Source organism: Geotrypetes seraphini, chromosome 2, assembly GCF_902459505.1.
Source record: "Geotrypetes seraphini chromosome 2, aGeoSer1.1, whole genome shotgun sequence".
Taxonomy (NCBI): Eukaryota; Metazoa; Chordata; class Amphibia; order Gymnophiona; family Dermophiidae; genus Geotrypetes; species Geotrypetes seraphini.
In genome coordinates this window covers 463,183,263-463,208,360 of record NC_047085.1, presented here as the reverse complement: position 1 = coordinate 463,208,360, position 25,098 = coordinate 463,183,263, and the positions used below count along the sequence as shown (strand labels likewise).

General features: G+C 41.5%; 1 protein-coding gene across 2 annotated transcripts in view; it reads right to left on the bottom strand.

The window, feature by feature from the left end:
- The window catches only part of ESYT2 (extended synaptotagmin 2), a 235,104-nt gene that overhangs the window by 17,916 nt on the left and 192,090 nt on the right, over nt 1–25,098 (bottom strand). For both annotated transcript variants that reach the window (XM_033931591.1, XM_033931592.1), the window contains 5 exons: nt 23,503–23,577; nt 22,497–22,583; nt 11,262–11,411; nt 8,261–8,646; nt 2,110–2,208 (listed from right to left, as the gene is read on the bottom strand). In XM_033931591.1, coding sequence (XP_033787482.1) covers nt 2,110–2,208; nt 8,261–8,646; nt 11,262–11,411; nt 22,497–22,583; nt 23,503–23,577 — 797 coding nt within the window. The remainder of the gene's footprint in view (nt 1–2,109; nt 2,209–8,260; nt 8,647–11,261; nt 11,412–22,496; nt 22,584–23,502; nt 23,578–25,098) is intronic.

Below are 25,098 nucleotides of genomic sequence, written 5' to 3'. Positions count from 1 at the left end.
AAAGAAGAAGGATTTAAATATCTTGGCATTCAAGTTAAAAATACAATTGAAGATACAGTAAAAGAAAATGAAAAATTTGTATTGAAAAGAGTTACAGAGTTATGTGAGCAATGGAATCCGTTACATCTTTCTTGGTGGGGGAGAGTTCAAACTATTAAAATGATGATCTTGCCTGTAGTTTGCTACCAAATGAGTATGATACCTATTTATTTTCAGGGGTCCTTTTATAAAAAGCTTAATAGCATTTTAATGAAATTTCTTTGGCTTGGTAAAACGCATAGAATAGCTTTGGTATCTTTGCAAAAATCAATTAAGGAGGGAGGGGTAAATTTTCCAAATTTTTATAGGTACCATCAAGCCTATATTTTACGTCAGGGTATGTATTGGATCCTCCCAGAACTGATAGATAATGCACCGGATTGGTTATATTTGGAATGGCGCCTTATGTTTCCCCTAAATTTAGTTCATCTTTCAAGTATCAACATGCCTAGAAGATACAGAGAAAATAAGATATTAATGGATACTTGGAAAACGTTGAGGTTTATTAGTAAATTAACACCTGTCCCAATAAACAAGTCAACTAATCAGTCTTTATGGATAAACTCCAAGATTAAAATTGGCGGAGCTCAAATCCTTTGGAAGGCTGGATTATTGCAGGCATTAGATCGCTGAATGATGTTATTTCGGAAGGTAAACTGCTGGAATTTTCACAATTGCAACATAGATTTGGTCTTAGTAAAAAACAAAGTTTTAAATGGTTGCAATTGAAGCATGCCATTCAGGTTGGGTTCCCTGAATGGAAAACATTGAATAATCAATATAGTTTAGAGTTCTTATGCTTCCAAGCAGACTTCCTAGGGCATCAAGCCGCATTGTGGTATAAATTAATATCTGGATATTTGAATAAAAAAACAAAAAATGGTCTAAGAGACATTTGGAGCATTGAGATTAAGCATCAAATTACTGCATCTCAATGGCCACTAATTTGGTCTTGGAGAATGAGATGTACAGTGTCAGCATCTATGAGACAAACTTGGTTCTTTTTATTACATAGAGCTTTTTGGACCCCTACACGTTTGCAAAAATTAGATAGTTCTAAGTCCAATAAATGCTGGCACTGTAATCTGGAACCTGGGACATTGGATCATTTACTGTATCATTGTCCCTACATTAAAAGTTTTTGGAATGCAATTTGGCCACAAATTAATAAATTGATGGAAAATCATGTAGCAATATCATATGATACAGTGTTATTTGGAATGATGATGAGAAAAAAAAGTCAAATTTCACCAGAAAATAACAAGCTTTTACTAGTCATGACAGGGGTTGCCATTCAGCATATAACCAATAACTGGAAGAATCATAGTAACCTTAATTATACATTTTGGTGGATTACAATTTGTCATATATTCAAAATGGAAAGAGTAATAGCAATACAAAGAGGGACATATCCTAAATTTATAAAAATATGGGGGCCATTGACAAAGTATTGTACTGAATGAATAGTAGGATTTATCTTCTTCTTTTCTTCTTTTTTTGTCTTCTTTATGGCACACATGGAGGGGGGTAGTGAAAATAATTTTACATAACATGTTATAATATGGTATACAATATGTATAAGGTGATTGGAAAGTACTTGAAGGGTGGGGGGTGGGAGAGGGGATAAAAAAATTTGTTCAGAATATTATGTAATAGATATAAAAGTGATATTGTGTATTCATTAGTTGTAACTCAATATTTTGTACACTTCATGTAAAATATGAAAATGAATAAAGAATTATAACAGTATTAAAACCCTTAGTTTTATGGTTCTGCTCATAGACACCAGATCAGTATACCAATAGTAGGTTGAGTGGATCTAGTGCATATTTTAATAAGTATTCATGGATTGCTTGAGAAGACTTAAGAGACCCTTTTGTTTTTATTTAAAAGTAACAAGTGGTCCTCACAGTACAAGAAATGCACTTTATCATCCTAGAGAGATCTCCATTTTGCTTACCCAAGGGCCAAGGAGTTTCCTCATGTCACCAACTGTAACAACATTTAAATCCCTTTTTTTTTTTCTTTGCTATCCCATGAGTGACAAGCAAATAAAACACATATGCTCACCGGCAGGAATGTACAACCACAATAAGCTTGTTTCTTTGAGAGCTGTACCGAACTGTTAGCTGAATTTGACCCAATGGAGACTGACCCAATGTTGTTCCACTGAAGGGAGAAGGAAAAGAATGCATAAGCATCAGCCACATATAGGTATATGGAAGTCCAGATTTGTAACATATCATTCTAAAGATACACAAACAGGAAATAATCCTAGCAATTATCTCAAAACCATGAGAGCAATCAGAAGAATTGCTCTCAAAACAACCACTTTATGGAATAGAAAAAAGGGATTAGTCTTTCAGTCTTATTCCGGTCTATTCCTGATAGACTTTTTCAAGTCTTATGAAACCAGGCTGACGCAGCATGTGAATATAGAACAGTTACTTACCGTAACAGGTGTTATCCAGGGACATCAGGCAGATATTCTCACATGTGGATGACGTCATCCACAGAGGACACTTTAAGATTTCAGAAAGTTTGCGATAAGACTGCACTGCCATGGCGCAAGTGCCTGAGCACGAGCATAGCCAGAGCGCAAGTGCCTTCCCGCCTGACGTAGGCACGAGGCTCCTCAGTTCAGTAAGCCAGCTAAGAAGCCAACCAAGGGAGATGGGTGGGTTGTGAGAATATCTGCCTGCTGTCCCTGGATAACACCTGTTACGGTGAGTAACTGTGCTTTATCCCAGGACAAGCAGGCAGCATATTCTCACATGTGGGTGACCTCAAGCTAAGCAGAATGGGATGGTGGGAGAGTTGGTCTTTTAGGAAAATAAATTTTGTAAAACTGACTGGCCGAAGTGCCCATCCTGTCTGGAAAAAGATTTCAGACATTAATGAGAGGTGAATGTATGAATTGAGGACCATGCAGCAGCTTTACACATTTCCTCAATAGGGGTAGATCGGAGGAAAGCTACTGAAGCTGCCATAGCTCTAACTTTATGGGCTGTGACACGACTCTCCAGTTGCAGCCCAGCCTGAGCATAACAGAATTAAATGCATGCAGCCAACCAGTTGGAAATCGTTCTCTTGGAAACTGGATGCCCCAACTTATTAGGATCAAAAGAGACAAAAAGTTGAGGAGATGTTCTATGAGGCTTTGTTCTGTTGAGATAATAAGTTGGAGCTTGTTCACAGGGAGAGACTTAGGGTGGCGCTTGGCAACGCCTGTGTACAGGTCATCCAGACCTGTACCAACAAGAAGCTGGCCCTTGAAAGGACGTCTGCTGAAGGTGACCCTTGAGGCAGCGACCCCAGCCCAAAGACGGATCCAAAGAGTCTGACGCGCAGACACTGCACCAGCAGAGAATGTACTAAGAACTCAAATGAGATCATAAAGGGCAGCTGGCACCTAATCCATTGCACAGGCCAGAATGACAGGCACGCGCCATAAAGATGCCGCTAGAAAAGAATGTTTTGTAACATAATTTATGGCCATTTATGGCCTCAAGAAATCAGACCATGTAAGCCCATATTACAGAAAACTACACTGACTGCCTGTGGAAGCAAGGGTCATTTTTAAGTTTGCTTGCCTTTGCTTCAAAACCAGGTTCATCCCCATCCTATCTGTCTCACCAATTCGAATTCCCAGGCACAACTAATACACGCAGTACCTACTTGTTTGCTTTTCCATCCCTAAAGGGCTGCACCTACAAGAGATACCTCGATAGAACAATATCATTCCAAGCAGGCAAATGGAGAAAATATTTAACCAACTTCATCTCAAATGTACTTTCGTACCAAACATTTATAAAGTCAATAAAAACTTATCTCTTTGACAAATTTCTCTGACCCCACTTCAACCTGATGTACTTCCAAAACACTTCCAGATAAACCTGACTAAACTTAGCATGCCAATGTAATTTCAAAAGTTCTGTCGCTGTCTGTATACAGTCTCTTCCCTTGTAAACCGCTTAGAACTGTTTGTGGTATGGCGGTATATAAAAATAAAATTATTATTATTATTAATATCCACCCTACGATCCTTAGAGTCCTTAAACCTCACTCCCCCATCACTAGGGAGGGCTGCACACTGGATAACCTGCATCACGGCAGAATCTACCTCGGGCTGTTCAAAGCTGCTGAAATTCAGGAGCCAGGTGATAAGCTGAGACATAGCATTAGAAGGTCAGAAAGAGCTTACGATGGTATCACATTGTTCTGTAACCAGACCAAGGAGCTGTGACTAAATGGCAAAGAAAGGGCACAGGAGGACGGTCCAGGATCGAAGCCTGAGAAGTGAAAGGTGGAAAATCCAAATGCAGCTCTTTCAGAACCTCAGCAGTAAAGAGGCAGACAGAAGCCCGCTTAAAATCGTCGAAGACGGGTCAGCACCCAAAACCAGATGCTCGGGGCAGCCGAGTAGACCGGTCCCAGCAAAGGTATTAGCCAGATCCAAAATAAAGGCAGTAGCAGGAGACAGAAGAGTCATATCTGCATGGCAACTGCTGCAATCGAGGTCTGTGACTGCCAGATGAGAGGGCTCCCAAACATGAAGCTTTGCCACAGGTGCAACAGGTTGAAGAGATCTGTCGTGTCCCCCGCCTGCGACAAACAAGCAGGGTCCGAAGGATAGGTTTTTCAGAGGAGCCTAATAAAATCCAGAGAAAAGGCCCACCCTGCAACCATGGCAGGGCTCGGTTGAGATACATGCACTGTGCCAAAAGAGTCCCTAGACTCAGAACGCAGGCGTTTTGCGCCAGACTCCAGGATGGCCACTGGGCAATATTTTTTTAGAAGGCACAGACCCAGGCCGGCTCCCCAGCCTAAGATTACTCGGAGGAGACGAAGTCTGGAGCTCCTGCCCCCTCCCCCAGCAAACTACGGCACGTGGTACACGGTCGCTAATCTGGCACCAATTCGGTGCAAAAAAAGTACAAAGTCAACAGATTAGGGGCTGAGGAGTCCACCCCAAATGATTTTGTAGCGAATCGAGGAGTTTTTGAAGCAGAAATAAGAGTTAGAAAAAAAGATCATTTTTTTTTTTTTTTTTTTTAGTTCATTAATTTTATTGAATATTATAAGTAATATACAGAAAGCAGTTCAAATACATAAAAATTGAATAAGAAATAGTGATTTAGAAACAAAAGAAACCATAATTGCTGTTATTTGCATATAGTAGATTAGTAAGAAGAATTCAGAGTATTTGAAACTGCTAAGAAAAGAAATAGAAAGGATAGAAAAGCAGAGAAGATGAATTGAAATAAAAAAGAAAAAAGAGAGATAAAGAAAGAGAGAGAGAAAGAGAGAGAGGCAGAAGTGTCTACAAGGCAGAATGAACATATGAATCTAAGAATGACCAAGGTGATTTATTTCGCACCAAATTTGTAGATAAACGAGATATCGTGTTCTTTTCATATGCATATGATTCGAATTTGTGGTACATGCTTAAGGAGTTCCACCAAAAGGTGTAGTCTAGTAGTGTGGGTGACTTCCAATTTTTCAAAATGTGCATAAGAGCTGTCACAATCATGGTGTCAATAAGTTTAGGAGGACAGTTTGATAGTGCGAAACAAGGGTGTTGAGAACGAAGGATTATAATGTCTATGGAAATAGCTTCTGAACATTTGGTAATAGATTTTATGGTGTCCCAGATACGAGTCCAAAAGGAATGAACCATAGTGCAGTGAAGAAGCATGTGATCAAGAGTTCCAGGCTCTTTCAAACAGTTCCAACAGGTAGGGTCTTGTTTCAGTTTCGCTTTCCACATTCGAAATGGAGTCCATACTGCATTCCACATAACAAAGAACATTGATTGCGAAACTCTTGAGGATAATAGAGGGCGATTTGTAGATGACCAGAAGAGTTCCCAATCTATTTCAGAAAGCGTGGTCTTTAGGATAGAGCCCCAATGGTTCATGGATTGAGGTGTAAAGGTGAAGGTGTGATCTCTTAAGATGCTATAAAAAAGAGATATCGCCCTACCTTTCAGTAAAGCCAAAGTAGACCAGTGACGAATAGTTTGTTGAGAGGTCATAAAGTCAGGGCGCATTTGTACATTAGCTAGTATTTCAGTAAGCGTAAGCCATTGGGGATATATAGAGGATGGGAGTGAGTTTACAGAACAAAAAGTATCAAATGGGATAAATGAAGTGGAGGAGATCAATTGATGAACAAACCACACCCCTGCCCGTTGCCACCTCTTCCATGAAAGGGATCTACCCTTATTTTGAATTTTAGAATTATTCCAAAGGGACATAAGTGGGCCTTCAGCAACAGAGATCTCAGCCGCTGCATCTAATAGTTGAAAAGCATGTTGCGTTGCACTCAACAAAGAATATTTTCTCAAGTGTCTAGGTATCGACACTGTAAGGAAGCAAGAGATGTGTAGTGGTGCACATAAAAAGCATTCCATTTCAAACCATGCTGGTTTATCCTGTGGATATGAGTCAACAATCCAGTGAGCTCCGTATTTGGCTAAGGAGGCGATGTAGTAATAATAAAAATCAGGTAAATTTAAGCCACCATTAATCTTAGAGGCCTTCAGCTTGGCGAGAGCAATACGAGGTTTTTTCTTGTTCCAAATAAATTCAGTAATTTTCATATTAAGCCAATGAAAGAATGATTTATGGCAGAGAAGGGGAAGCATAGATAGAGTATAATTAATTTGTGGGGCTAAGGTCATTTTAATAGAGGCTATTCTACCCCACCAGGACAAATAAAGCGGGGACCAACGAGATGTAGTACTTGAAACTAAGTTTTTGATTTTAGATATATTGAGATCCTGAGCAAGTAATGGGTCTTTATGTATTAAAATCCCTAAATATTTTACAGCTCCCTGTGACCATGGAAAAGGAAAATGAGCTAGATCTGAGGAGGAAATGTGATCATTTTTAAAATTCAAAATGGCTGCCACCACAAATTCACACCAAACACGGCTAAAATAAACAAATCCCAAATATAAAAATAGTGATTTGGGGTCTGGGGAGGTGGGGGACCTGAACCCTACCCTCAGAAACTGTGAAAAATGGTTTTAAATGACTTTAATAATCCACCCCTGAAGTTCCCATAGGAAATAATGGAGGGTTACTCAGCAGTTCCAGCCTGTCAGCACTTTACACAGTGTCAGAATGGAGAGAAGGATTTTTCTGCCCCAGAAACTGCTCTAAATGACTTGAATATCTTTGGACACCAACTGTGACCTCCGCCCCCATGGACTCTCGGCCATACAGTCGGGGGCTGGAAAATCAGCCAGTGGGTTTCACTCTAGACACATACAGCCTGCGCTTGAAACCCGTGACAAGGTCACCAGCAAGCAGACTCCTAGGGGAAGGGACCCAGAGTCTAGAAATGGTGGTATACAGCAGGCTGGCTCCACAAATCCACCAGAGTTTCGCTGTGAAGCAGCAGTCTAGCACCGCAGGACTGCATTCTTTCCTCCGACAGGGGCCACCGGGAAGGGGTCTCCAGGCACTGAAGCCACCGAGAAAGTGAACTTTAAGCAAAAAAAGAAGCAGAGCAATTCAAAAGATTTCTGCATAGATTGTTTGCAGAAATTGTAACTGGATATGTTTACTAGCTCTAAGGCTAAGGGAGTGGAGCATGTGCTTTGAAAGGTTTGTGGATGTTTGCAACTCCCGGATTGCAAGTTGGGATTGAACACCTAGTGGATGGAATCCGGAAGGGACGTAACAGAAAGCCATTTATTTACCTCTCATTTACCGATGTTTTATATTCCCTACTGGATGCCAAGGGTACCTAATAAACAGCATTAAACCTATTTAGCATATTTTGTTAGAGGGAACAGGTGTTATTGAAGTGTAATACTCATATACTGCTCTCCTTTGAAATAGTCCTGCCCAAAGTGGTTCACAAAACACAAGAGTAGTTCAATACATCACATTTATATTGTTACACAGTTGTATTCCACCCTACATGAGAAAAGGATTGGGGTTGAGTCTCAAATTATGTTTTCTATGCTTCGGTAATTTGTAGTGATGTTTCATTGCATTTTAAAGTTGTACACTGCTTTAGAGTGTGTAGTTACAAAAACAGATCTACACCTGCAAACCTGAAATGAAATGGACCTTTAACAAAAGATTATATCATACTGTGTTTACCACAAATGGTTGCAGCTTTTTTTTTTTCTCGTTTAATTTATTTTCAAAATCTACTAGCAGCATTTTTGCAGACCATAATAAGTAGCTAAATAAGACCGTACTTTTGAAGCTGTCGCAGTCTCTGCCGGAGCTCCTGAGTGGCAATGGGCATTGATATATCAGAAGCAATACTTGGTGTTGGTTCTTTCACTGAGAGGTGGGAGGGAGAATGGCTGAAGGCCGAGCCTGCCAGGCTGGAAGAGCTCTGGTTGAGATCAGACAGAGGTTTAGGGCTGGCATTTGGAGTACTGCTTTGCTCATTCTCCTTTTCTGTCTTATGAGTCTCAGTGGCTGTGGCATGCTGCGGTATTCTGCTGGCATCAGTGGTTGAAGAACCTGGGCCATGGGGTGCAGGAGTAGGCTGCTGTGGTTTGCGAACAGAAGACCTTTTGACTTGAGATGGAAAATGCTGATTTGAAGATCTTGTTGGTTTTTCAAAGGAAAGTATCTAGGAATATTAAAAAAGCTCAAGGTCAATATGTTAAAGAGCAGTGAAAACATTAAGGGCTCCTTTGACTAAGGTGCGCTAGCGTTTTTAGCGCACCCAGGAAATTACCGCACGCTATGCTTCTAGAACTAATGCCAGCTCAATGCTGGCGTTAAGGTCCAGCACGCGCTATTCCGCGCGTTAAAGCCCTAGCGCACCTTAGTAAAAGGAGCCCGAAGAGTTGGCAATATCTTCCGAGGTGTTTTCTAGCAGAAGTTAAGGATCTTCAGTGCTATCTGCCAAACTTCCTTCCCTCTCCCATGCAAATTCTACAAACACCCGTTTAAAGGGATCTATGATAAATTAACAGTATATTAGAATACAGAGCACGAGATTCCATTAAGCCAGTGTTCTTCATTTCAAGGCCGGCAAGACAACGGCGGCCCTCGAGGACCTTTAGAGCAGCCTGTGCAGTCCTTCTAATTTTTTTTTTTTTTGCCGATGGATATAGGCTGCAGGGTTTGTACTGAAGAACACTGTAATGTATCCCCCCTTCTATTAATGGTCTTCCCCGAGTCCGGTGTCTTACACTCTTGATCTGCTTCCCAGCAGAAATTCAGATGGGCTCTCTCTGGCCAACCCCAGGAGCGTTCTCTTTGTAGAGAAGGCCCCCTGGGGCTGGGCAGAAAGAGCTTGCCTAAATCACTGCTGGGAAGATGATCATCAGATGAGCAGAAGACAGGCAGGGGTGTAGCTATATTACATTACATTAGAGATTTCTATTCCGCCATTACCTTGCGGTTCAAGGCAGATTACAAAAGAGTTATAAATGGAGGGTTACAATGGAAGATCATTGGAGATTTCTAGAGGAGGTAAGGATTAGGATCTGTGACATAGGAAGTAGGTGGGAGAAAGGGAGGTAACTGTGATGTTAAGACTGTTTCAGGGATTTCTTGAAGAGTATAGTTTTTATTTCTTTTCTGAACATCTTGTAGTCTGGAGTGGTTATCAGTAGGCTGGAGATTTGGTTATCAGGGGCGCCTTGTTCTTGGCTCAGGTTCCCTCACTGGCAGTCTGGAGTCGCTCTACCTTCCCTCCTCCCCATGGTGGTTCAGTTTATCTTTCCCTCTCCCCCACTGCTGCAGAGATACAGGAGGTGAAGCTGAAAAAATGTACATGATGCCTTCTACACAACTCGCGATTAGAGGTGAATAACCCACTGGTTCAAGACTTGTATGCCTTTTGCATTAGAAGGCACCCGATACCTCCCCTACACTAATTTTTCTACTTCCCTCCAATTTTGAAAATCACCTGGGGTATCTCAGACTAGAGCCTGGGGAGATGCTGGTTCACCCTCTACCAGTTTTTCTCCCAATAATCACCTGTCGGAGGACTGCATTACACCCAAGCTGCCACAGGGAGAGATGGAGGTAGAGGGTAGGAAATAAGGGGATTATGGTGGGAGGAAATGTTTATCTAAACAGATATTGTTTAAACTGCTGTTATTGTAAATGTTGTTTGGTTATGCGCTAATAAAAATATTTAAAGTTAAAAAAATGTGTTAAAACTTATGGCGAGGATGTCTAGTCTATGTAGATTGGCTCACCAGGATCACTCAAATTTTTAATCTTGGTTTATATTCGAATCAACTTTTTTTTCCTCCTTTTTTGAGGGGAAAAAGGTCACCTCAATTTATATTTGGATCAGTTTATATTCAAGTATTTACGGTATTTAGGTTGGCTCTAAAAATTATTTCACGTTATCCTGGGAAGAATGACTTTTGTGTGGAATGTTAGTACATCTCTAAATTTCACAAAATATATAACAAGTAGCTGATTCTGAGCCTGATATTGTAGCTCAGATTTTGGATGATAAATAGGGTAACATAACAGCAGACTACCTAACTTCTGTTGCATGGATATATACAATTACACAAATTTTAATAGGAAAAGTATACTATCTGCATGCTTTTCCTTAGAAAATGAACCCACACAACCGTTTCTCAGGCATGCAAAATTTGCCATTTAATATGTGCACTATATAATGTCTATCAGTGCAAACCACCCCCAGCAAGCCATGTCTCTGTGTAGGTCAGACAAACGTATACTGCATGTATTTAGACAATTGTAGAAAAGGTCATTTCTGCATGTAAAATGCTTTTTAATGAATAGAAATGCCTTGTAAAATTGCTCCAGAATTTACTAAAACTTTTCCCCCCCCCCAGACACAGGTTTAATAAATAAGGCTCTAAATTGAGTTCATTTTTAGCCAGATCATAACAGCCAAATTTATCCTAGGCACCCAAACTCTGACCATCTATTGGATGCCTAAGTTAATTGCTTAATGCTAAAAACCAGTGCTACCTCCCCCCCCTGAGACCATCCTCTTTTAGGACACCTAAATTTACAAGCTGCTGGGGGACAGGAGTTTCCTCCTTGTGGAATCTAGATGCCTCTCTACTTAAGAAGCTTGATCCCCTAAAAAAAATTAACCTCCTTGGGAGATGATCAGGGTATGTATTTTCTTGCACATAAATCTTGTCTGTCTCAAACTATACCATCCTGTAGTAAGGTAACCAAAGTCCAGTGTACTGTTTCATTTAGGAAATCAAACAGAACAGAAAGACTATAAAATACCCTGAGAGCGATCTTCATTTTTACTGTACTGTTTGGCCCTGAGTTACTAAGCTGGAACCGCTGATTCAGCGTCATTTCTTCACTGGTGAGCAGCTGAGTGAGAGGAATGTTGAGATAGCCCATAGAGGTCTGATGAAAGTTATCCTTCACCTGCAAGGGTGGAGACAGAGAAAGGAAAAGTGGAAAAAGAAGAGTCACAAATAACCTTTTTAAAGAGGTTTCATCATGTTCTATGCGGATGATGTGATTTAACGGCACACATTAGTGAAAAATGTGTGATTTTCAAAAGGAATGCATGCCTGTACTTGTACAATGGAAAATTAATCCAGAAAAACGATCTGCTATTTGGTGCACATATGTAGTTTTTCGGAGGTAAAACACGCACGTATCTTTCAAAATCTTAGTGTACATGCAGAAGAGCAAATTCCACCTGATCCCTCATCCCTGGGAATGCCTTCATTCAGTGCATTTAAATTTTATTCATAAGTTTATCTGCATATCAAGCAGGCAAATTTACAGTGTATAAAAGTCACTTTTCTGGATAAAACATTGCTTTACCCATGTAAACATAGCTTTCATAAGAATCCTATATTCAACTACACAGATTATACTTCAGGCAATTCAGATATCTTGTCAGTTGCCCTTTCCAAATGTCTCACCATCATCAGAAATACTTCCTTTTTTTCCATATGGCTGTATCACTGTCCTTGGGTTTAAAACTTACTTATTTTACTCTTAGCCTTCCAAATCACTTTCTTTCTCAAGCCCTCCTAATTGGCTTTGAGCCAAATACTGTGGTCACACCATTTTTAAGCTTCCCATACCTAAAGATATTCATATTAAGTAGGGAGAGTGTGGCACAGTGGTTAAAGCGCAGCATCCTGAGGTTGTGGGTTAAACCCATGCTGTTCCTTGTGACCCTGGGCAAGTCACTTAAGAGCTAGATTCACCAAACCTTCTGATCGTGTCCCGACGATCACAAGACCCGATTCACTAAACAGCTTCCCGATCAATCTCCGATCTGATCCGATCCACCCATGCAAATGAAGGGAAATGGCATGCAAAAGTAGGAAGCCATCGATTCACTTAAGCAGAAAAAGAAATACTGATTGAGTTTGCTGATCCGAAAAGAAGCGACTGCTGAGGACCAGTCTCAGAGGCTTGCCGACTCTCCTGCCCTCTTCTGCCCTGAAATATCAGTATCGAGGTTACAATCCCATATAAAACAACCATCAAAATTAAAAAATAAAACTGTAAAATATCTTTACATATACGTAAGAATTCCTTTTTTATATATTCAGTAAAAAGCGCATTGCGAGCCCGTGGTTTTAACCCACGGGTTTAAAGCTTGTTCTGTTCGATAATCTGGCTACACAAAATAATTCACTGCGTCGGTCACACTTTTTAAAAATGTCCAACTCGTAGGGCCAGCAAAAGTAAACGGCAGCCACCCCTCCCCCTTTCTTTTGAGCTCGCTTGTGCTTTGCCGCCAATGACATGCGGGAATAAACCCCACCCACTAACTACGTAGTTAGCTAGCGTATACGTAAATTGCATCAATAAACAACAAGGATACTCTGCGCATGCGTTTCGATTGCTCTTACAGTGATCAGTGGGATCGCTATAGGGCATGCATCTGATCAGATCATTTGCATGTAGAATCTGTAGTGAATCAGTCGCTCGGCAAAACTTGGCCAAGAATCGCCCAAAAACGATCCAGTTTGGTAAGTTTAGTGAATCTAGCCCTTAATCCCTCCATTACCCCAGGTGTATTAGATAGATTATGAGCCCACCAGGACAGACAGGGAAAAATTTTTGAGTACCTGAATAAATTCATGTAAGCCACTCTGAGCTCCCCTGGGAGAACGGTATAGAAAATTGAATAAATAAATAAATAGATTGGACCATTGTAATTCCCTTTATCACAGGTTGAAGCATTCCTCTATTCACCAACTTCAATTATTACAGAATATATCTGAAAGATTGCACACAGAAACTAGGAGATTTGACCACATCACATCAGCCCTTAAAGAACTGCAGTGGATTAGGAACTGGTTAAAAGATAGAAAAGAGAGTAGGGTTAAATGGTCAATATTCTCAATTTAAAAAGGTATTAAGTGGGATTCCGCAGGGGTCTGTGCTGAGACCGCTGCTTTTTAACATATTTATCAATGATCTAGAGATGGGAATACTAGTGAGATAGTTAAATTTCCTGATGGCACAGTTATTCAAAGTTGTCAAATCACAAGAGGATTGTGAAAATTGCGAGACTGGGCATCAGAATGGTAGATGACATTTCAAGTGAGCAAGTCCAAAGTGATGCATGTGAGAAAGTGGAAAATGAACTATAGCTACGCGATGCAGAGTTCCATGTTAGGAGTCATCACCCAAGAAAACAATCTAGGTATCATTGTTGAGGATATGATGAAATCCTCAGCTCAGCAGAACTAAGAAAGCAAATAGAATATTAGGAATTATCAGGAAAAGAGTGGAAAATAAAGATAAAAATGCTATGTTGCCGTTGCATCACTCCATGACATGACCACATCTCAAATACTGTGTACAATTCTGGTCACTGCATCTCATAAAAGGTATAGCAGAATTAGAAAAAGTACAGAGATGGATGACAAAAATGATAAAAAGGATGGGATGACTTCCCAATGAGGAAAGGCTAAAGAAGCAAGGGCTCTTCAGCCTGGAGAAGTGATGGTTCAGGGGAAATATGACAGTAGTCCATAAAATACTAAGTGGAATGGAATGGTTAGATGTAAATCACTTGTTTACTCTTTCCAAAAATCCTAGGATTTGGGGGCATGCAATGAAGCTATTAAGTAGTAGAGTTAAAATAATCAGAAGAAAATATTTCCTCATTCAACGTGTAATTATTCTCTGGAATTCATTTTTTGAGAATGTGTTGAAAGCAGTTAGCTTAGCAGGGTTTAAAAAAGGTTTGGATAACTTCTTAAAACAAAAGTTTATCAGCCATTATTAAGATGGATTTGGGGAAATCCATTGCTTATTCCTAGGATAAGGAGCATAAAATATGTTTACTCTTTGGGATCTCGCCAGGTACTTGTGACTTGGATTGGCCACTATTGGAAACAGGATACTGGAATTGATGGACCTTTGGGCTGTCCCATTATGGTAACCTTTATGTTTTTATGCTCCTTTGGCATTCAAAATCCAGTTCAAGATACTCCTACTTGTGCAGACTTTTCTTTTTCTTTGCATTGGGATCCCATTCTAGTCTAACTATCTGACACTTTCAATGTCCCCTCATGCTGCATACTACTACTACTAATCATTTCTATAGACTCCTAGGATAAGAATCAACTGTTCTCCCTTCTTTTACCAATTGATTAGAATATACCAGACATGCCTGTTTTTCATACTTTGGTCCCCAATGCTGGAACACTTTCTCCTGTATCAGAAGTGTTCTCACTTTAAGGACACCCTAAAGATACATCTCTTTCTCTCTTGCCTTCCCAGATTCTTGAGCAGGGCTAGAACTGATAGGCTGTGGGAGGATTCCCTCCTTCCACTTTTGTTTTCTTTATCTTATCTACCTTTCCCCCTTCCCTGATCTTCCCTTCTTTATCCCATCTCAAAATCAAAATCTTCTACCACGGAAGATATGGAATTTTTATGATTTTGTATTTTTTTTTTGTTCTTATTCTTTATAAACTGCTTTGTTTTATCCTTGTCAAGGTCAAAAAAAGCAGTATATCAAATGATGAAATAATCTAAACAGGTGCATAACTGGTTGAGTGGACGGTGACAGAGTAATGGTAAATGGAGCTCACTATGAGGAAAGGGATGTTACTAGTGGTGTACCTAAAGGTTCAGTTCTTGAACCTGTTCTTTTTAAGATTTTTGTAAGTGATATTGCTGAAGGGCTGTCTGGTAAGGTTTGTCTCTTTACAGATGATACCAAAATCTGAAATAGGGTAGAAGACAACCCTGCTAACATGAGGAAGAACCTAGTGAAGCTTGAGGAATGGTTCAGAATTTGGCAGCTCAAATTTAATTTTAAGAAATGCAGGGTCACGCATCTGGGCTGCAAAAACCCAAGAGAACAGTACAGTTTATGGGGTAAAGAACTTTTGCGCACAAAAGAGAAGCAGGACTTGGATGTAATCATATCTGATGACCAAACAGATAGAAAAGGCGACATTGGTTTACAACCAGGATGCAGGAGAAAAGATTCAAATGGAATCATCTTGTGCAGGCTACTACCGAGTCTTTGATTAAGAACATAAGAATTGCCGCTGCTGGGTCAGACCAGTGGTCCATCGTGCCCAGCAGCCCGCTCCTGCGGCAGCCCCTAGGTCAAGCTGCATGCATATATCTTTAGCTAGGTACAGGTATTGATATAATGTACATGGATACATATATTAAAATCTTTCCCACATCCTACTCCCTATTCAGATCAGTCATCACCAGAGAGAGAGAGGGAGATTGATCAATGCATATTCTGGAACATGGGCCAAAAATGTCTTTCAGTCAGCTAGAAAGTGTTGCTGTGGCACAATGGCTTCTCCCCACCAAGTTCAATGGAAAAATCTATTTGGATCTACCTTTCGAATTCCAGGGTCCCAAAGTCTGGAATAGCTTACCACTATATTTACATCAGGCCTAGATCTTCTATCCCACTTTTGTTATCTATTTTTGAGATCTATGGAGCAATATCTGGCTTTAAAATCAATCTTGATAAAACGGAGCTTTTGAACCTTAAGCTGGCGGAGGAGGAAATTAGTTATTTACGGGAGAGGTTTCCCTTCAGGTGGGCTCGACGGGACCTTTCTCGTCTACTCATTTCTGCTCACGAGCAGCCAAAAACTGTTGCAATTGGATGGGATCCAAAAAAATATATTCAACATCATGTAACTTAATTAAACATTTGCAATATGGGGACCAAAACTATGTCAGGGTACACCTGGCGGGGCCTCCGCATGTGCGGATCGCCAGACTTGATATACCTAGGGTCTGTTCCGGAGATGGCGCTTCTTATGTTCTTAACCACCCATAGAAACTCCCATGATACTCGGTCGAATGCTTTCTCAGCATCGACCGCCATCAAAAACGCTGGATCACGTCTCCGCCACATTAAATGCAATGTGCGTCTAATATTATCTCCAACTCTCCGCCCTAGGATAAAACCCGCCTGATCTGGTGAATTAAATTCGGAGCCACCCTCCCCAACTAGAGAGCCAATACTTTCGCAATAAGTTTAGCATCGACATTCAAAAGGGAGCTCAGTCTAAATAATCCACAGCACAAAGGGTCCCAACCCGGCTTCAAAAACAAAAGAAATGTCAGCCTCCCCCCATGGATCTGGGTAGCGCCTGACACCATACGCCACTCGCACCAAAAAAGGGCCCAAAAGATCTTCAAACTGCTTATAAAATTTAGCGGTGTAACCATCCAGCCCAGGCGATTTACCAGCTTTTGCTAATTTAATAGCCCCCAGGACCTCAGACAGGGATATAGGCTCTTCCAGAATTCCTCTATCCGTTGATGCCAAGATGGGCATAGGAACATCACGTAGAAAACCTTGTATCTCCACCGAGCTCCTCATACCCTCCTGATCATATAATTCCCGGTAATACTGCAAAAAAGTCCTACCAATTGCAGTATCCGTGAACAAACTCACTCTTAGCATCTTTAACTCTCATAATAACCATTTTAGCCTGTTTAATACTAATATAGCGGAATAAGGAAGCACTAGCTTTATTACTATGTTCATAGACATGAATTTTAAGCCGTTCTCTCACATATTCATAAGCTGCTAATTGAAGCTGTTGCAGCTCAAAACGGACCTGCTGCAATTTCCCCAAAAGCCTAGAATCCTGTGTGCACTTATGTTCCAACTCCAAAGAGATCAGCTGTTCCCGCAATCTTAAAGATGCACTACTGCGCCTCTTCTTGACCCTAGCCCCCCATTTAATAATCACCCCTCGCATAACTGACTTCATTTCATCCCACAAAACCCCATCGAACACCTCCCCATTATCATTAAAGTCAAGATAATCTCTGATCGTTGTCCGAATCTCAGCAACCACCTCCAGAATACCCAGCAATGATTCATTAAGTCTCCAATATCTAGTACCTGCACTCTGCAAGACTCCTACACTCCTCACCATCACCGGGGCATGATCAGACACCTGAATCCCACCTATATCCACCTTCTTGATAGTGTCCCATAAGTTTCTATGAACCCAGACCCCATCGATATGTGTATATGTCTTCTGAGCATGGAACTAGAAAGAATAATTACGCTGCGTACCATGTAGCAGGCGCCAACAATCCACCATTCCGAGAGACAGTTTGAAAAGCTCTAATGGAAAGCTTATATGTCCCTCTCCCCCCTTTAGAGTGATCCAACTGAGCAAGAGGGATGACATTGAAATCCCCTCCTACATATATCGACCCCAGAAGGAAGCCCTGAAGTTGTCCCTGGAGTTGTTGGTAGAGGGTGGTGGATGCCTGGAATGCGCTCCCGAGAGAGGTGGTGGAGAGTAAAACTGTGACTGAGTTCAAAGAAGCGTGGGATGAACACAGAAGATTTAGAATCAGAAAATAATATTAAAGATTGAACTAGGCCAGTTACTGGGCAGACTTGTACGGTCTGTGTCTGTGCATGGCCGTTTGGAGGAGGATGGGCAGGGGAGGGCTTCAATGGCTGGGAGGGTGTAGATGGGCTGGAGTAAGTCTTAACAGAGATTTCGGCAGTTGGAACCCAAGCACAGTACCGGGTAAAGCTTTGGATTCTCGCCCAGAAATAGCTAAGAAGAAAAAAAAAAAAGAAATGATCCTGATCAGTGTTGGGCCCATAAATATTCACTATGGTCACCATTCCTGGGGTTGGTAGGGTACTACCGGTGCTTCATTCCCCATTTCGCTTCCCGGGCCACTCGGATGACAGATATGCTAAAGAAGAATAGGCCCGATAGACTGCAGTGGACTCATGAGAGTCAGGAGGCTCTACATGACTTGAAATCTTGCTTATGCTCTGAACCTGTGTTGGCATCGGTGAATTTTCAGAAACCATTTATACTTCAAACCGATGCTTCACAGACAGGGCTAGGAGCCGTATTAAGTCAAGAGGTAGAGGGACTTGAACACCCAGTACTATATTTAAGTCGCAAGTTACACGACAATGAGAGCCATTATGCTACGGTAGAGCTGGAATGCTTGGCGGCCAAATGGGCTATGCAAAGTCTGGAACACTATTTGGAGGGCCAAGAATTTACCCTAGTCACCGATCATGCCGCATTGAACTGGCTTAATCTAATGCGGAATAATAATGCTAGACTCACAAGATGGTACCTGGCCCTCCAAACGTTTCGCTACAAGATGATGCATAGGCCAGGTCGTTTACATACTAACGCAGACGCCTTGTCTCGAATAGGAGAAAAGGATCCTGACAAACAGAAAGCTACCCCTAGCAGTCATTTAAGGAGGGGGGTATGTGATATGCAGACTGTGCCTGCTAGGTCTGGCCCTAGGGTTAGACCTGTATCAAAAGCAGACAGTTCCCAACCTGCTCAGGTTAAACCCCAGTTTAACATGTTGCCTGATGTACCTTCTGTTACCAGTAGGGGGAGCCCTGGGGTTGGGCAGCAGTTTGCCCTTCCCCCACATAATCCCAGAGGAAGGAACCGGATATCCTCTATACCTGAGGGTTTGGGGCATGGTTGCCAGCTCCTAAACCAGAGGTCTGACCTGCTAGAGAGACAGAAGGAGAGTTAGAGGGAACAGAGGCAGTTGCAAAGCTCAGGGCTGGGAGTTCTCCAAGGCTTTTCTGTGCCTGAATGTATGGAACTTGTTGAGGCTGGAGCAGAGCTACCTTCAGACCCTTTGGAAGAATCCCAAGCCATGGAACTGGAGCCGGAACCGGAGCCACTCACTGAGGTACCTACCGGTGTTCAGCCCATGGAAATCTGCTAGTCCAAGGCAAGTGTTTAAAACTCAGAATGTGGATTACAAATATCCGGGTTTTTTGATGGATGGACTATTTTTGCTGTTTAACTGTTTTGTAGCTAAGGTGGTGGAGTTGCCCCACGTTCATGCGGAGGGATTGAGGGACAAATCTTGGCAGATTACCAACACGTGGAGCATGCCACCTTGCCCAACAAGTGCTGGGGCACTGATTCATGCACAAGTCTTCCTGAGGAAAGTGAAGACTTATGTTGGGACTATTTTTGATTGGTAGTGAAACCTTACTGACTGGAACTCTTGCTTATATAAAGAATCCATTTTTGCTTTAAGCATTAGATTTCTGGTTTTGGGTTTAAAACCCTTGTTTGGAAGTGTTTGTACCACAATAGGACTATTAAGTTTACCCAAACCTGATGTTCGGGGACTTAACTATTTGTGGCTAAATCCTGACGGAGTTTATGTTTGGGTTTTGTTTTGAGGGCTGGTTTAAGAACATAAGAGTAAAACAACAGTTTGATTTTTGTTCTGAAAAATAAATCCAGTCCGGGTTTTGATTTTTATCTACCTGATTCACTTGTGTTTTCTTCCACTGAACCTGCCTTTCTTTTCCTTGTGTTGCCCGCAGCGGCACACAAGAGTATTTTCCTTGTCCCAGCGGCTCAGGGCCCATTGCCTTGAGCTCGCTGGTGACAAGACAGATATCCCACTGCATCCGCCTTAATTCACGAAAGACCACATTTCGCTTACCCAGGCTATTTAACCCATTCACATTCCAGGAACCTACCTGGAGTACAGTACTCTCTGCTGCCCAATCCCCTCCCTGCTGTGCCCTATGACTAGGAGTATCTGTGCTTTGTCCCCCTCCCTCCCCCCACCCACAGCCCCGACATACTGATCCCCCACACTTGGGATCAGACAGAGTAAGAATGAGGTCATCCCCAAAAGGCAATTCACCCCACCACTCCCCATATCAACATCAAGAAAGCATAAAATAAAACATAAATATCCCCCACACTAGAATTTCCATTTGCACAGCTCAAATCAAAGCCCATTCCCCTACAATCCCTTAACCAGCTTATCAGAATATCCCTCCCCTTCTTAATTTATAGCCTTCTAATCCATACACACTTTCCCCAAGTCAACACAGCATACCAGCATACCATCACTCCCCATCCTGATCACACAACCACACAACTCATAACAGAGCTAGAAATCTGCTCGGAACCGTCCCCACATGTCAAACCATCTAGAAACTCAACAAAAGTCCGTGACCCAAGTGGAAACACTCATCATGTTGCAGATTTGGTATGCTTCTTCCCCCCTTGGGTAATCAGCTGCCATGGAGTCAGCTTAATTGCTCCACCCGAAGAAGAACCAGAAGAGTCCCGTGTCGGGACCAAGCATCCGCCACTTCTACTTTCTTAGATCTCCCATTCACTGTGATCCAGAGACCAAAGGGAACAGCCAACAGTAACGATGTCCTTCATGCCGGAGCACCTGTGTAACCTCACAAAAAGCTCTCCATTTTTGCAACATGACTAAAGCCAAGCCCTGATAGATTCCAACTGTAACAACGCTCCATTCAAACTGCTGGTGTTGCCGTGCCTCTTGCAAAATACATTTCTTGAGCAAGTAATCCCCAAAACATGCAATGATATCTTGGTGTTCATTAGATCGGGTAGATCCAAGGCTCCGATGCACCCATAGCAATATTATGGTGGATGGTTCCACCGGGTTCTCTGACTGCAAAGTTCCTGAACTACTTCCTTACAATCCTTATAATGGTCAAAGTCTGGGATTCCTTTAAATCTCAGGTTGCAGCGCCATGATCTATTCTCAAAATCCTCTAGTTGATTCTGCACCTCGATCAAGCTAGACGCTGTTTTCTCGGTTGCTGCCGCTGTTTCTTCCACTGTGGTTGCCAATCGAGACACGTGTTCCTCCGACGCTGCAACTTGGCCGCCCAGCTCCACTACCTCTGTGCGAAGCTCGGCCATGGCTGCCTTAACATCATCTCGTACCCCCACCATTTCAGCTTTCAGGTCAGCAAACCAGCTTCCATTTTAGATTGGAACGCAATTGCATCTGAGTCCGTCGTTGCCATGGTTGAGGCCGAGGGCGTGGACCCCAACCGCATCACCATCTTGTTCTGATCCGATGGGGAGCCGGGAGAGCCTGCACTGGATTTTTCACTCACACTGTTCGCGGGTCACCATACACTGAACAGCTCAAAGGGAACCCAAAAGTTATCCAAAACGCTCCTGGGATGCTAAACAATCTCAAAAATACTCAAGCCCCAGAGAGCTCAAGAATTAAACTGCCATCTCTTGGTCTGACGTCACTTCCTCCATCCTTTTCTATTTTTAATGAAGTTCTTTTCTTGATGAATGTGATTTATGCATTGTAAACTGCTTGGATTCTTTTAGGCCGTTATGCGGTATATAAAGTTTTTTATAAACATAACAATTCCAAGCCAGCTGTCTTGTATGTTATAATATGGATAATTGTTGGATCAAACTCACCAGGTTTATTTAAATCATCCTTATGCAATGCTATAATTCATATACCAGGGAGAAAAAAAGAGGCTTCAAGAGCTCACAGGTGCTAAATGTTTTTTAGCCAGATCACCCACTCATCATAGGTCGATTGCCACCGCAGTAGGTAACAATGGGATTGGGATGATTATTGAGATAACTAATAAGGAGAGATCATGTTTTCAACTTGTTGACAGTCACTAGTATGGGATAATAATGATAACATAGCCCTAGTACTGCAGGAAAGTGGAATTTTACTAAACTTAGAGCTGATGTATGAGGGTCAGATGGCTAACACCATGTCTGCCAAGCCCCTTCCCTTATTTAAAAGCAGACTGAAAACCTACCTTTTTATATAGCCTTCAATCTATAGCCCTCCTCCCCACTGCCCACCAACCTAGCCAGCATATTAACCGTTCCCCTAACTATGATATCCTGTCTGACTGTCTTGTCTGTTCAGATTCTAAGCTCTTACAAGCAGGAACTGTTTTCTTCTTTGTGACTTTGTACAGTGCTGCCTACGTCTGATGATATGGAAATAATTAATAGTAGTAGTATCATTTTCTTCACCTGGATTGGTGCTAGAAAACTGAATAAAAGATTTCTAGGTTACTACAGCTTTGTCCACAGGGTGGTAGTGCTGCCACATGAAATGATAGAGGAAGATGCCAGCGTCTTACATGCAAAATGCTAAAAAAAAGAACTTCACTTAGAACAGTTTAGCATTAAAATTAAACAATAGCAGACGAAAAATAAATACCTCCAACTGTAGTGCCTGTCTTTTGGGATTGCGGATAAGGAAAGTGAAGTTTTCTTCCCATATTGGCTCAACTGTCTTATATTTTGTCTGTGCAATGAAAAAATAGCACATTATGTAGCAAATGCAAAGTTGAGTTTTGCCATAAACAGAATTATAGGCTGCCATATAAAATTGCATCTTACAGACAGAGCCTGAAGAAGGTGAAGAGAGTTCAGCCTAATGCAGCCAACATCCAAAGATACTGTATAATCATATGAAAGCAGTTCATAATACCTGCATTACCAAGAATATGCATCTCACCAGAAAGAGTCAAAGTAGAAGTGGAGGAGTTCCTAATGGTTAGAACAGCAGGGCTGAGAATGAAAGATTAGGTTCTTGCCTTTGCTAATATTTTTTCTTGTAAATCCACACTTTATTCCAGGACCAGTCTTTCTTCCTACAAGCCAAACTGTAGGAGCTTATCTTTTCTGCTTGTATTTTATTTTGTATATTTTCAGTCTGTGTTCCTGGTGGCTATTACCTCAGCCCTTAGGGTTTCGGAGCTTCCGGCTCTCTCCTGCCAGGATCCTTCTCTGCGTATTACGGATTCCGATGTGATGCTGTGCACTGTTACTTCTTTTCTTCTGAAAGTGGTTCATATGGAAAGTGGATCTTTTCAGGAGAGAGCGGGAGCTCCAAAACCCTACGGGCTGAAGTAAAGATAAGCTCCTACAGCCTGGCTTATAGGAAGAAAAACTGGTCCCAGAATAAAATGGGATTTTATAAGAATCCATGAAGCCCATTTCAAATCCTACCATGGCTCCTTTTGATCTTGGAAAAATTACTAATCCTTCACTGCCTCAGGTACAAGCAGATTATAAGCCTTCTATGGACAGAAAAATACTCTTTAAACTAGAACCCAAAAAGACATGAGCTAAATCCAAAACAAAAACAATCAACTAGACAAAAAGAAAACCATTCAAGCCAGTCATCTTGCCCTTGGTAGACCCTGTTAATAGGGGCTTACCTTGCTTTCTTGCACTTGAGGTCCCACTGAAAGTTGGATGAATGGATTTGGGTTGATGCCTGTTTTCTTTCCTGACTGTCAAAGACAAAATAAGCAACTATATTATTCATAATGCTTTTAAAGGTGTGCAGTAATTCTGTTTCAAATCTAGTCCAGTTCTCTTGAGAAATGAACATTTCTGAAAAGGTATTTAATTGGAATCAGCATTCCTCTGTTATTAGGTTAGGGATTTTCAGGCCCACCATGGGAATAGATCTTCACCAGCATTATTGTCTGAGCTTGCCTTTGATCTAGCGGTTCTTCCTTCCTTTTTTCTTCCAGTCAGCTTGCTAGTATTAAACAGGAGCTCAATAAATTTAAGCAGGAATTGGATGTGAATTAAAGCAGCTTCCATCATTCCACAGAATTATACCAATTTACCACCAATGCCTCAAAGATTAAAATAACCCAGGAATTGACGGGTTACAGTTGGCTCAGGTAGACTAAAATGTGTAACACAAAAACACCCACCCTCACAACTGTTGCCCCTACAAAATTCCTTTGCTCCATTAATGCATTATGATGCTCCAGAAAAAAAGAACTGAAGGGGAATTAGAACCAGTGAAGATAACTCAAGAAGTAAAGTATCCCCTGCAGCACAAATAAAAAAGTTCAAGCTCAGTCAGGAAAATTATCGCTGCTAGGGGATTTCATCATCAGGGCCATTAACCTTGGAATGCAGTTTAAGGAGCCCAAAATAGTGAAATGTTTTCCAGGATCCTCAGCTACTAAAAATACTTAGCAAATACTGATCATAATTAATGAAGAAACTAAGGATTCTAACATTGATGTTGCTATCTACCTGGGAACAAATGACCTGGCCAACAATACCCCACAAGTGTGAAAAGCTTTTCAGGAGCTGGGGGATGGGTTAAAACCTAAAGTAAGGACTGTAGCCTTTTCAGAAGTACTGCCTACTTATGGAAAGAGAAAGGAAAGATTACAAAATACTGAGAACTTCAATAGGTAGCTCAGAGCCTGGCAACATCGAGAAGGATTTAGGTACATAGGAGAATGGGGCAACACATGGAAAAACAATAGCCTATATTGTAATGATGGACAACATCTTACTATGGCAGGAAAAAGAATCCTGAGAAATTCAGGCAATATGTTCTAGGCATTTAAACTGGAAGGTGGAGATGGCATGCAGATTCAGGTCACTTCTAGTGGCCATCCCCAGCAAAAGACAAGATGTCACAATAGTAAAGATGGCAATGTAAACAACAATCTTAGCAATTCACTTCTTAACAATGCAGTAGAAAGTGAGACTAGACAAAAAATTATGCAAAAAAATGAGAGTGCCACAAGAAATGACCACAAATGCTTATAGTCTAAGCATCAAAGTTCATGATCTGCAGGCTCTACAGGCTCTGATGTTAAAGGCAGTCTTAGATATTGTTGCTATCACAGAGACATGGTTCAGTGAATCCCATGGATGGAATGCTAACATACCAGACTATAATCTTTTTAGGAAGGACAGTGAAAGCTGTAAAGGAGTAGCTCTCTATGTGAACAATATTCAAGTGACTGAAATGCAAGGGGCCTGGGGAAAGGAGG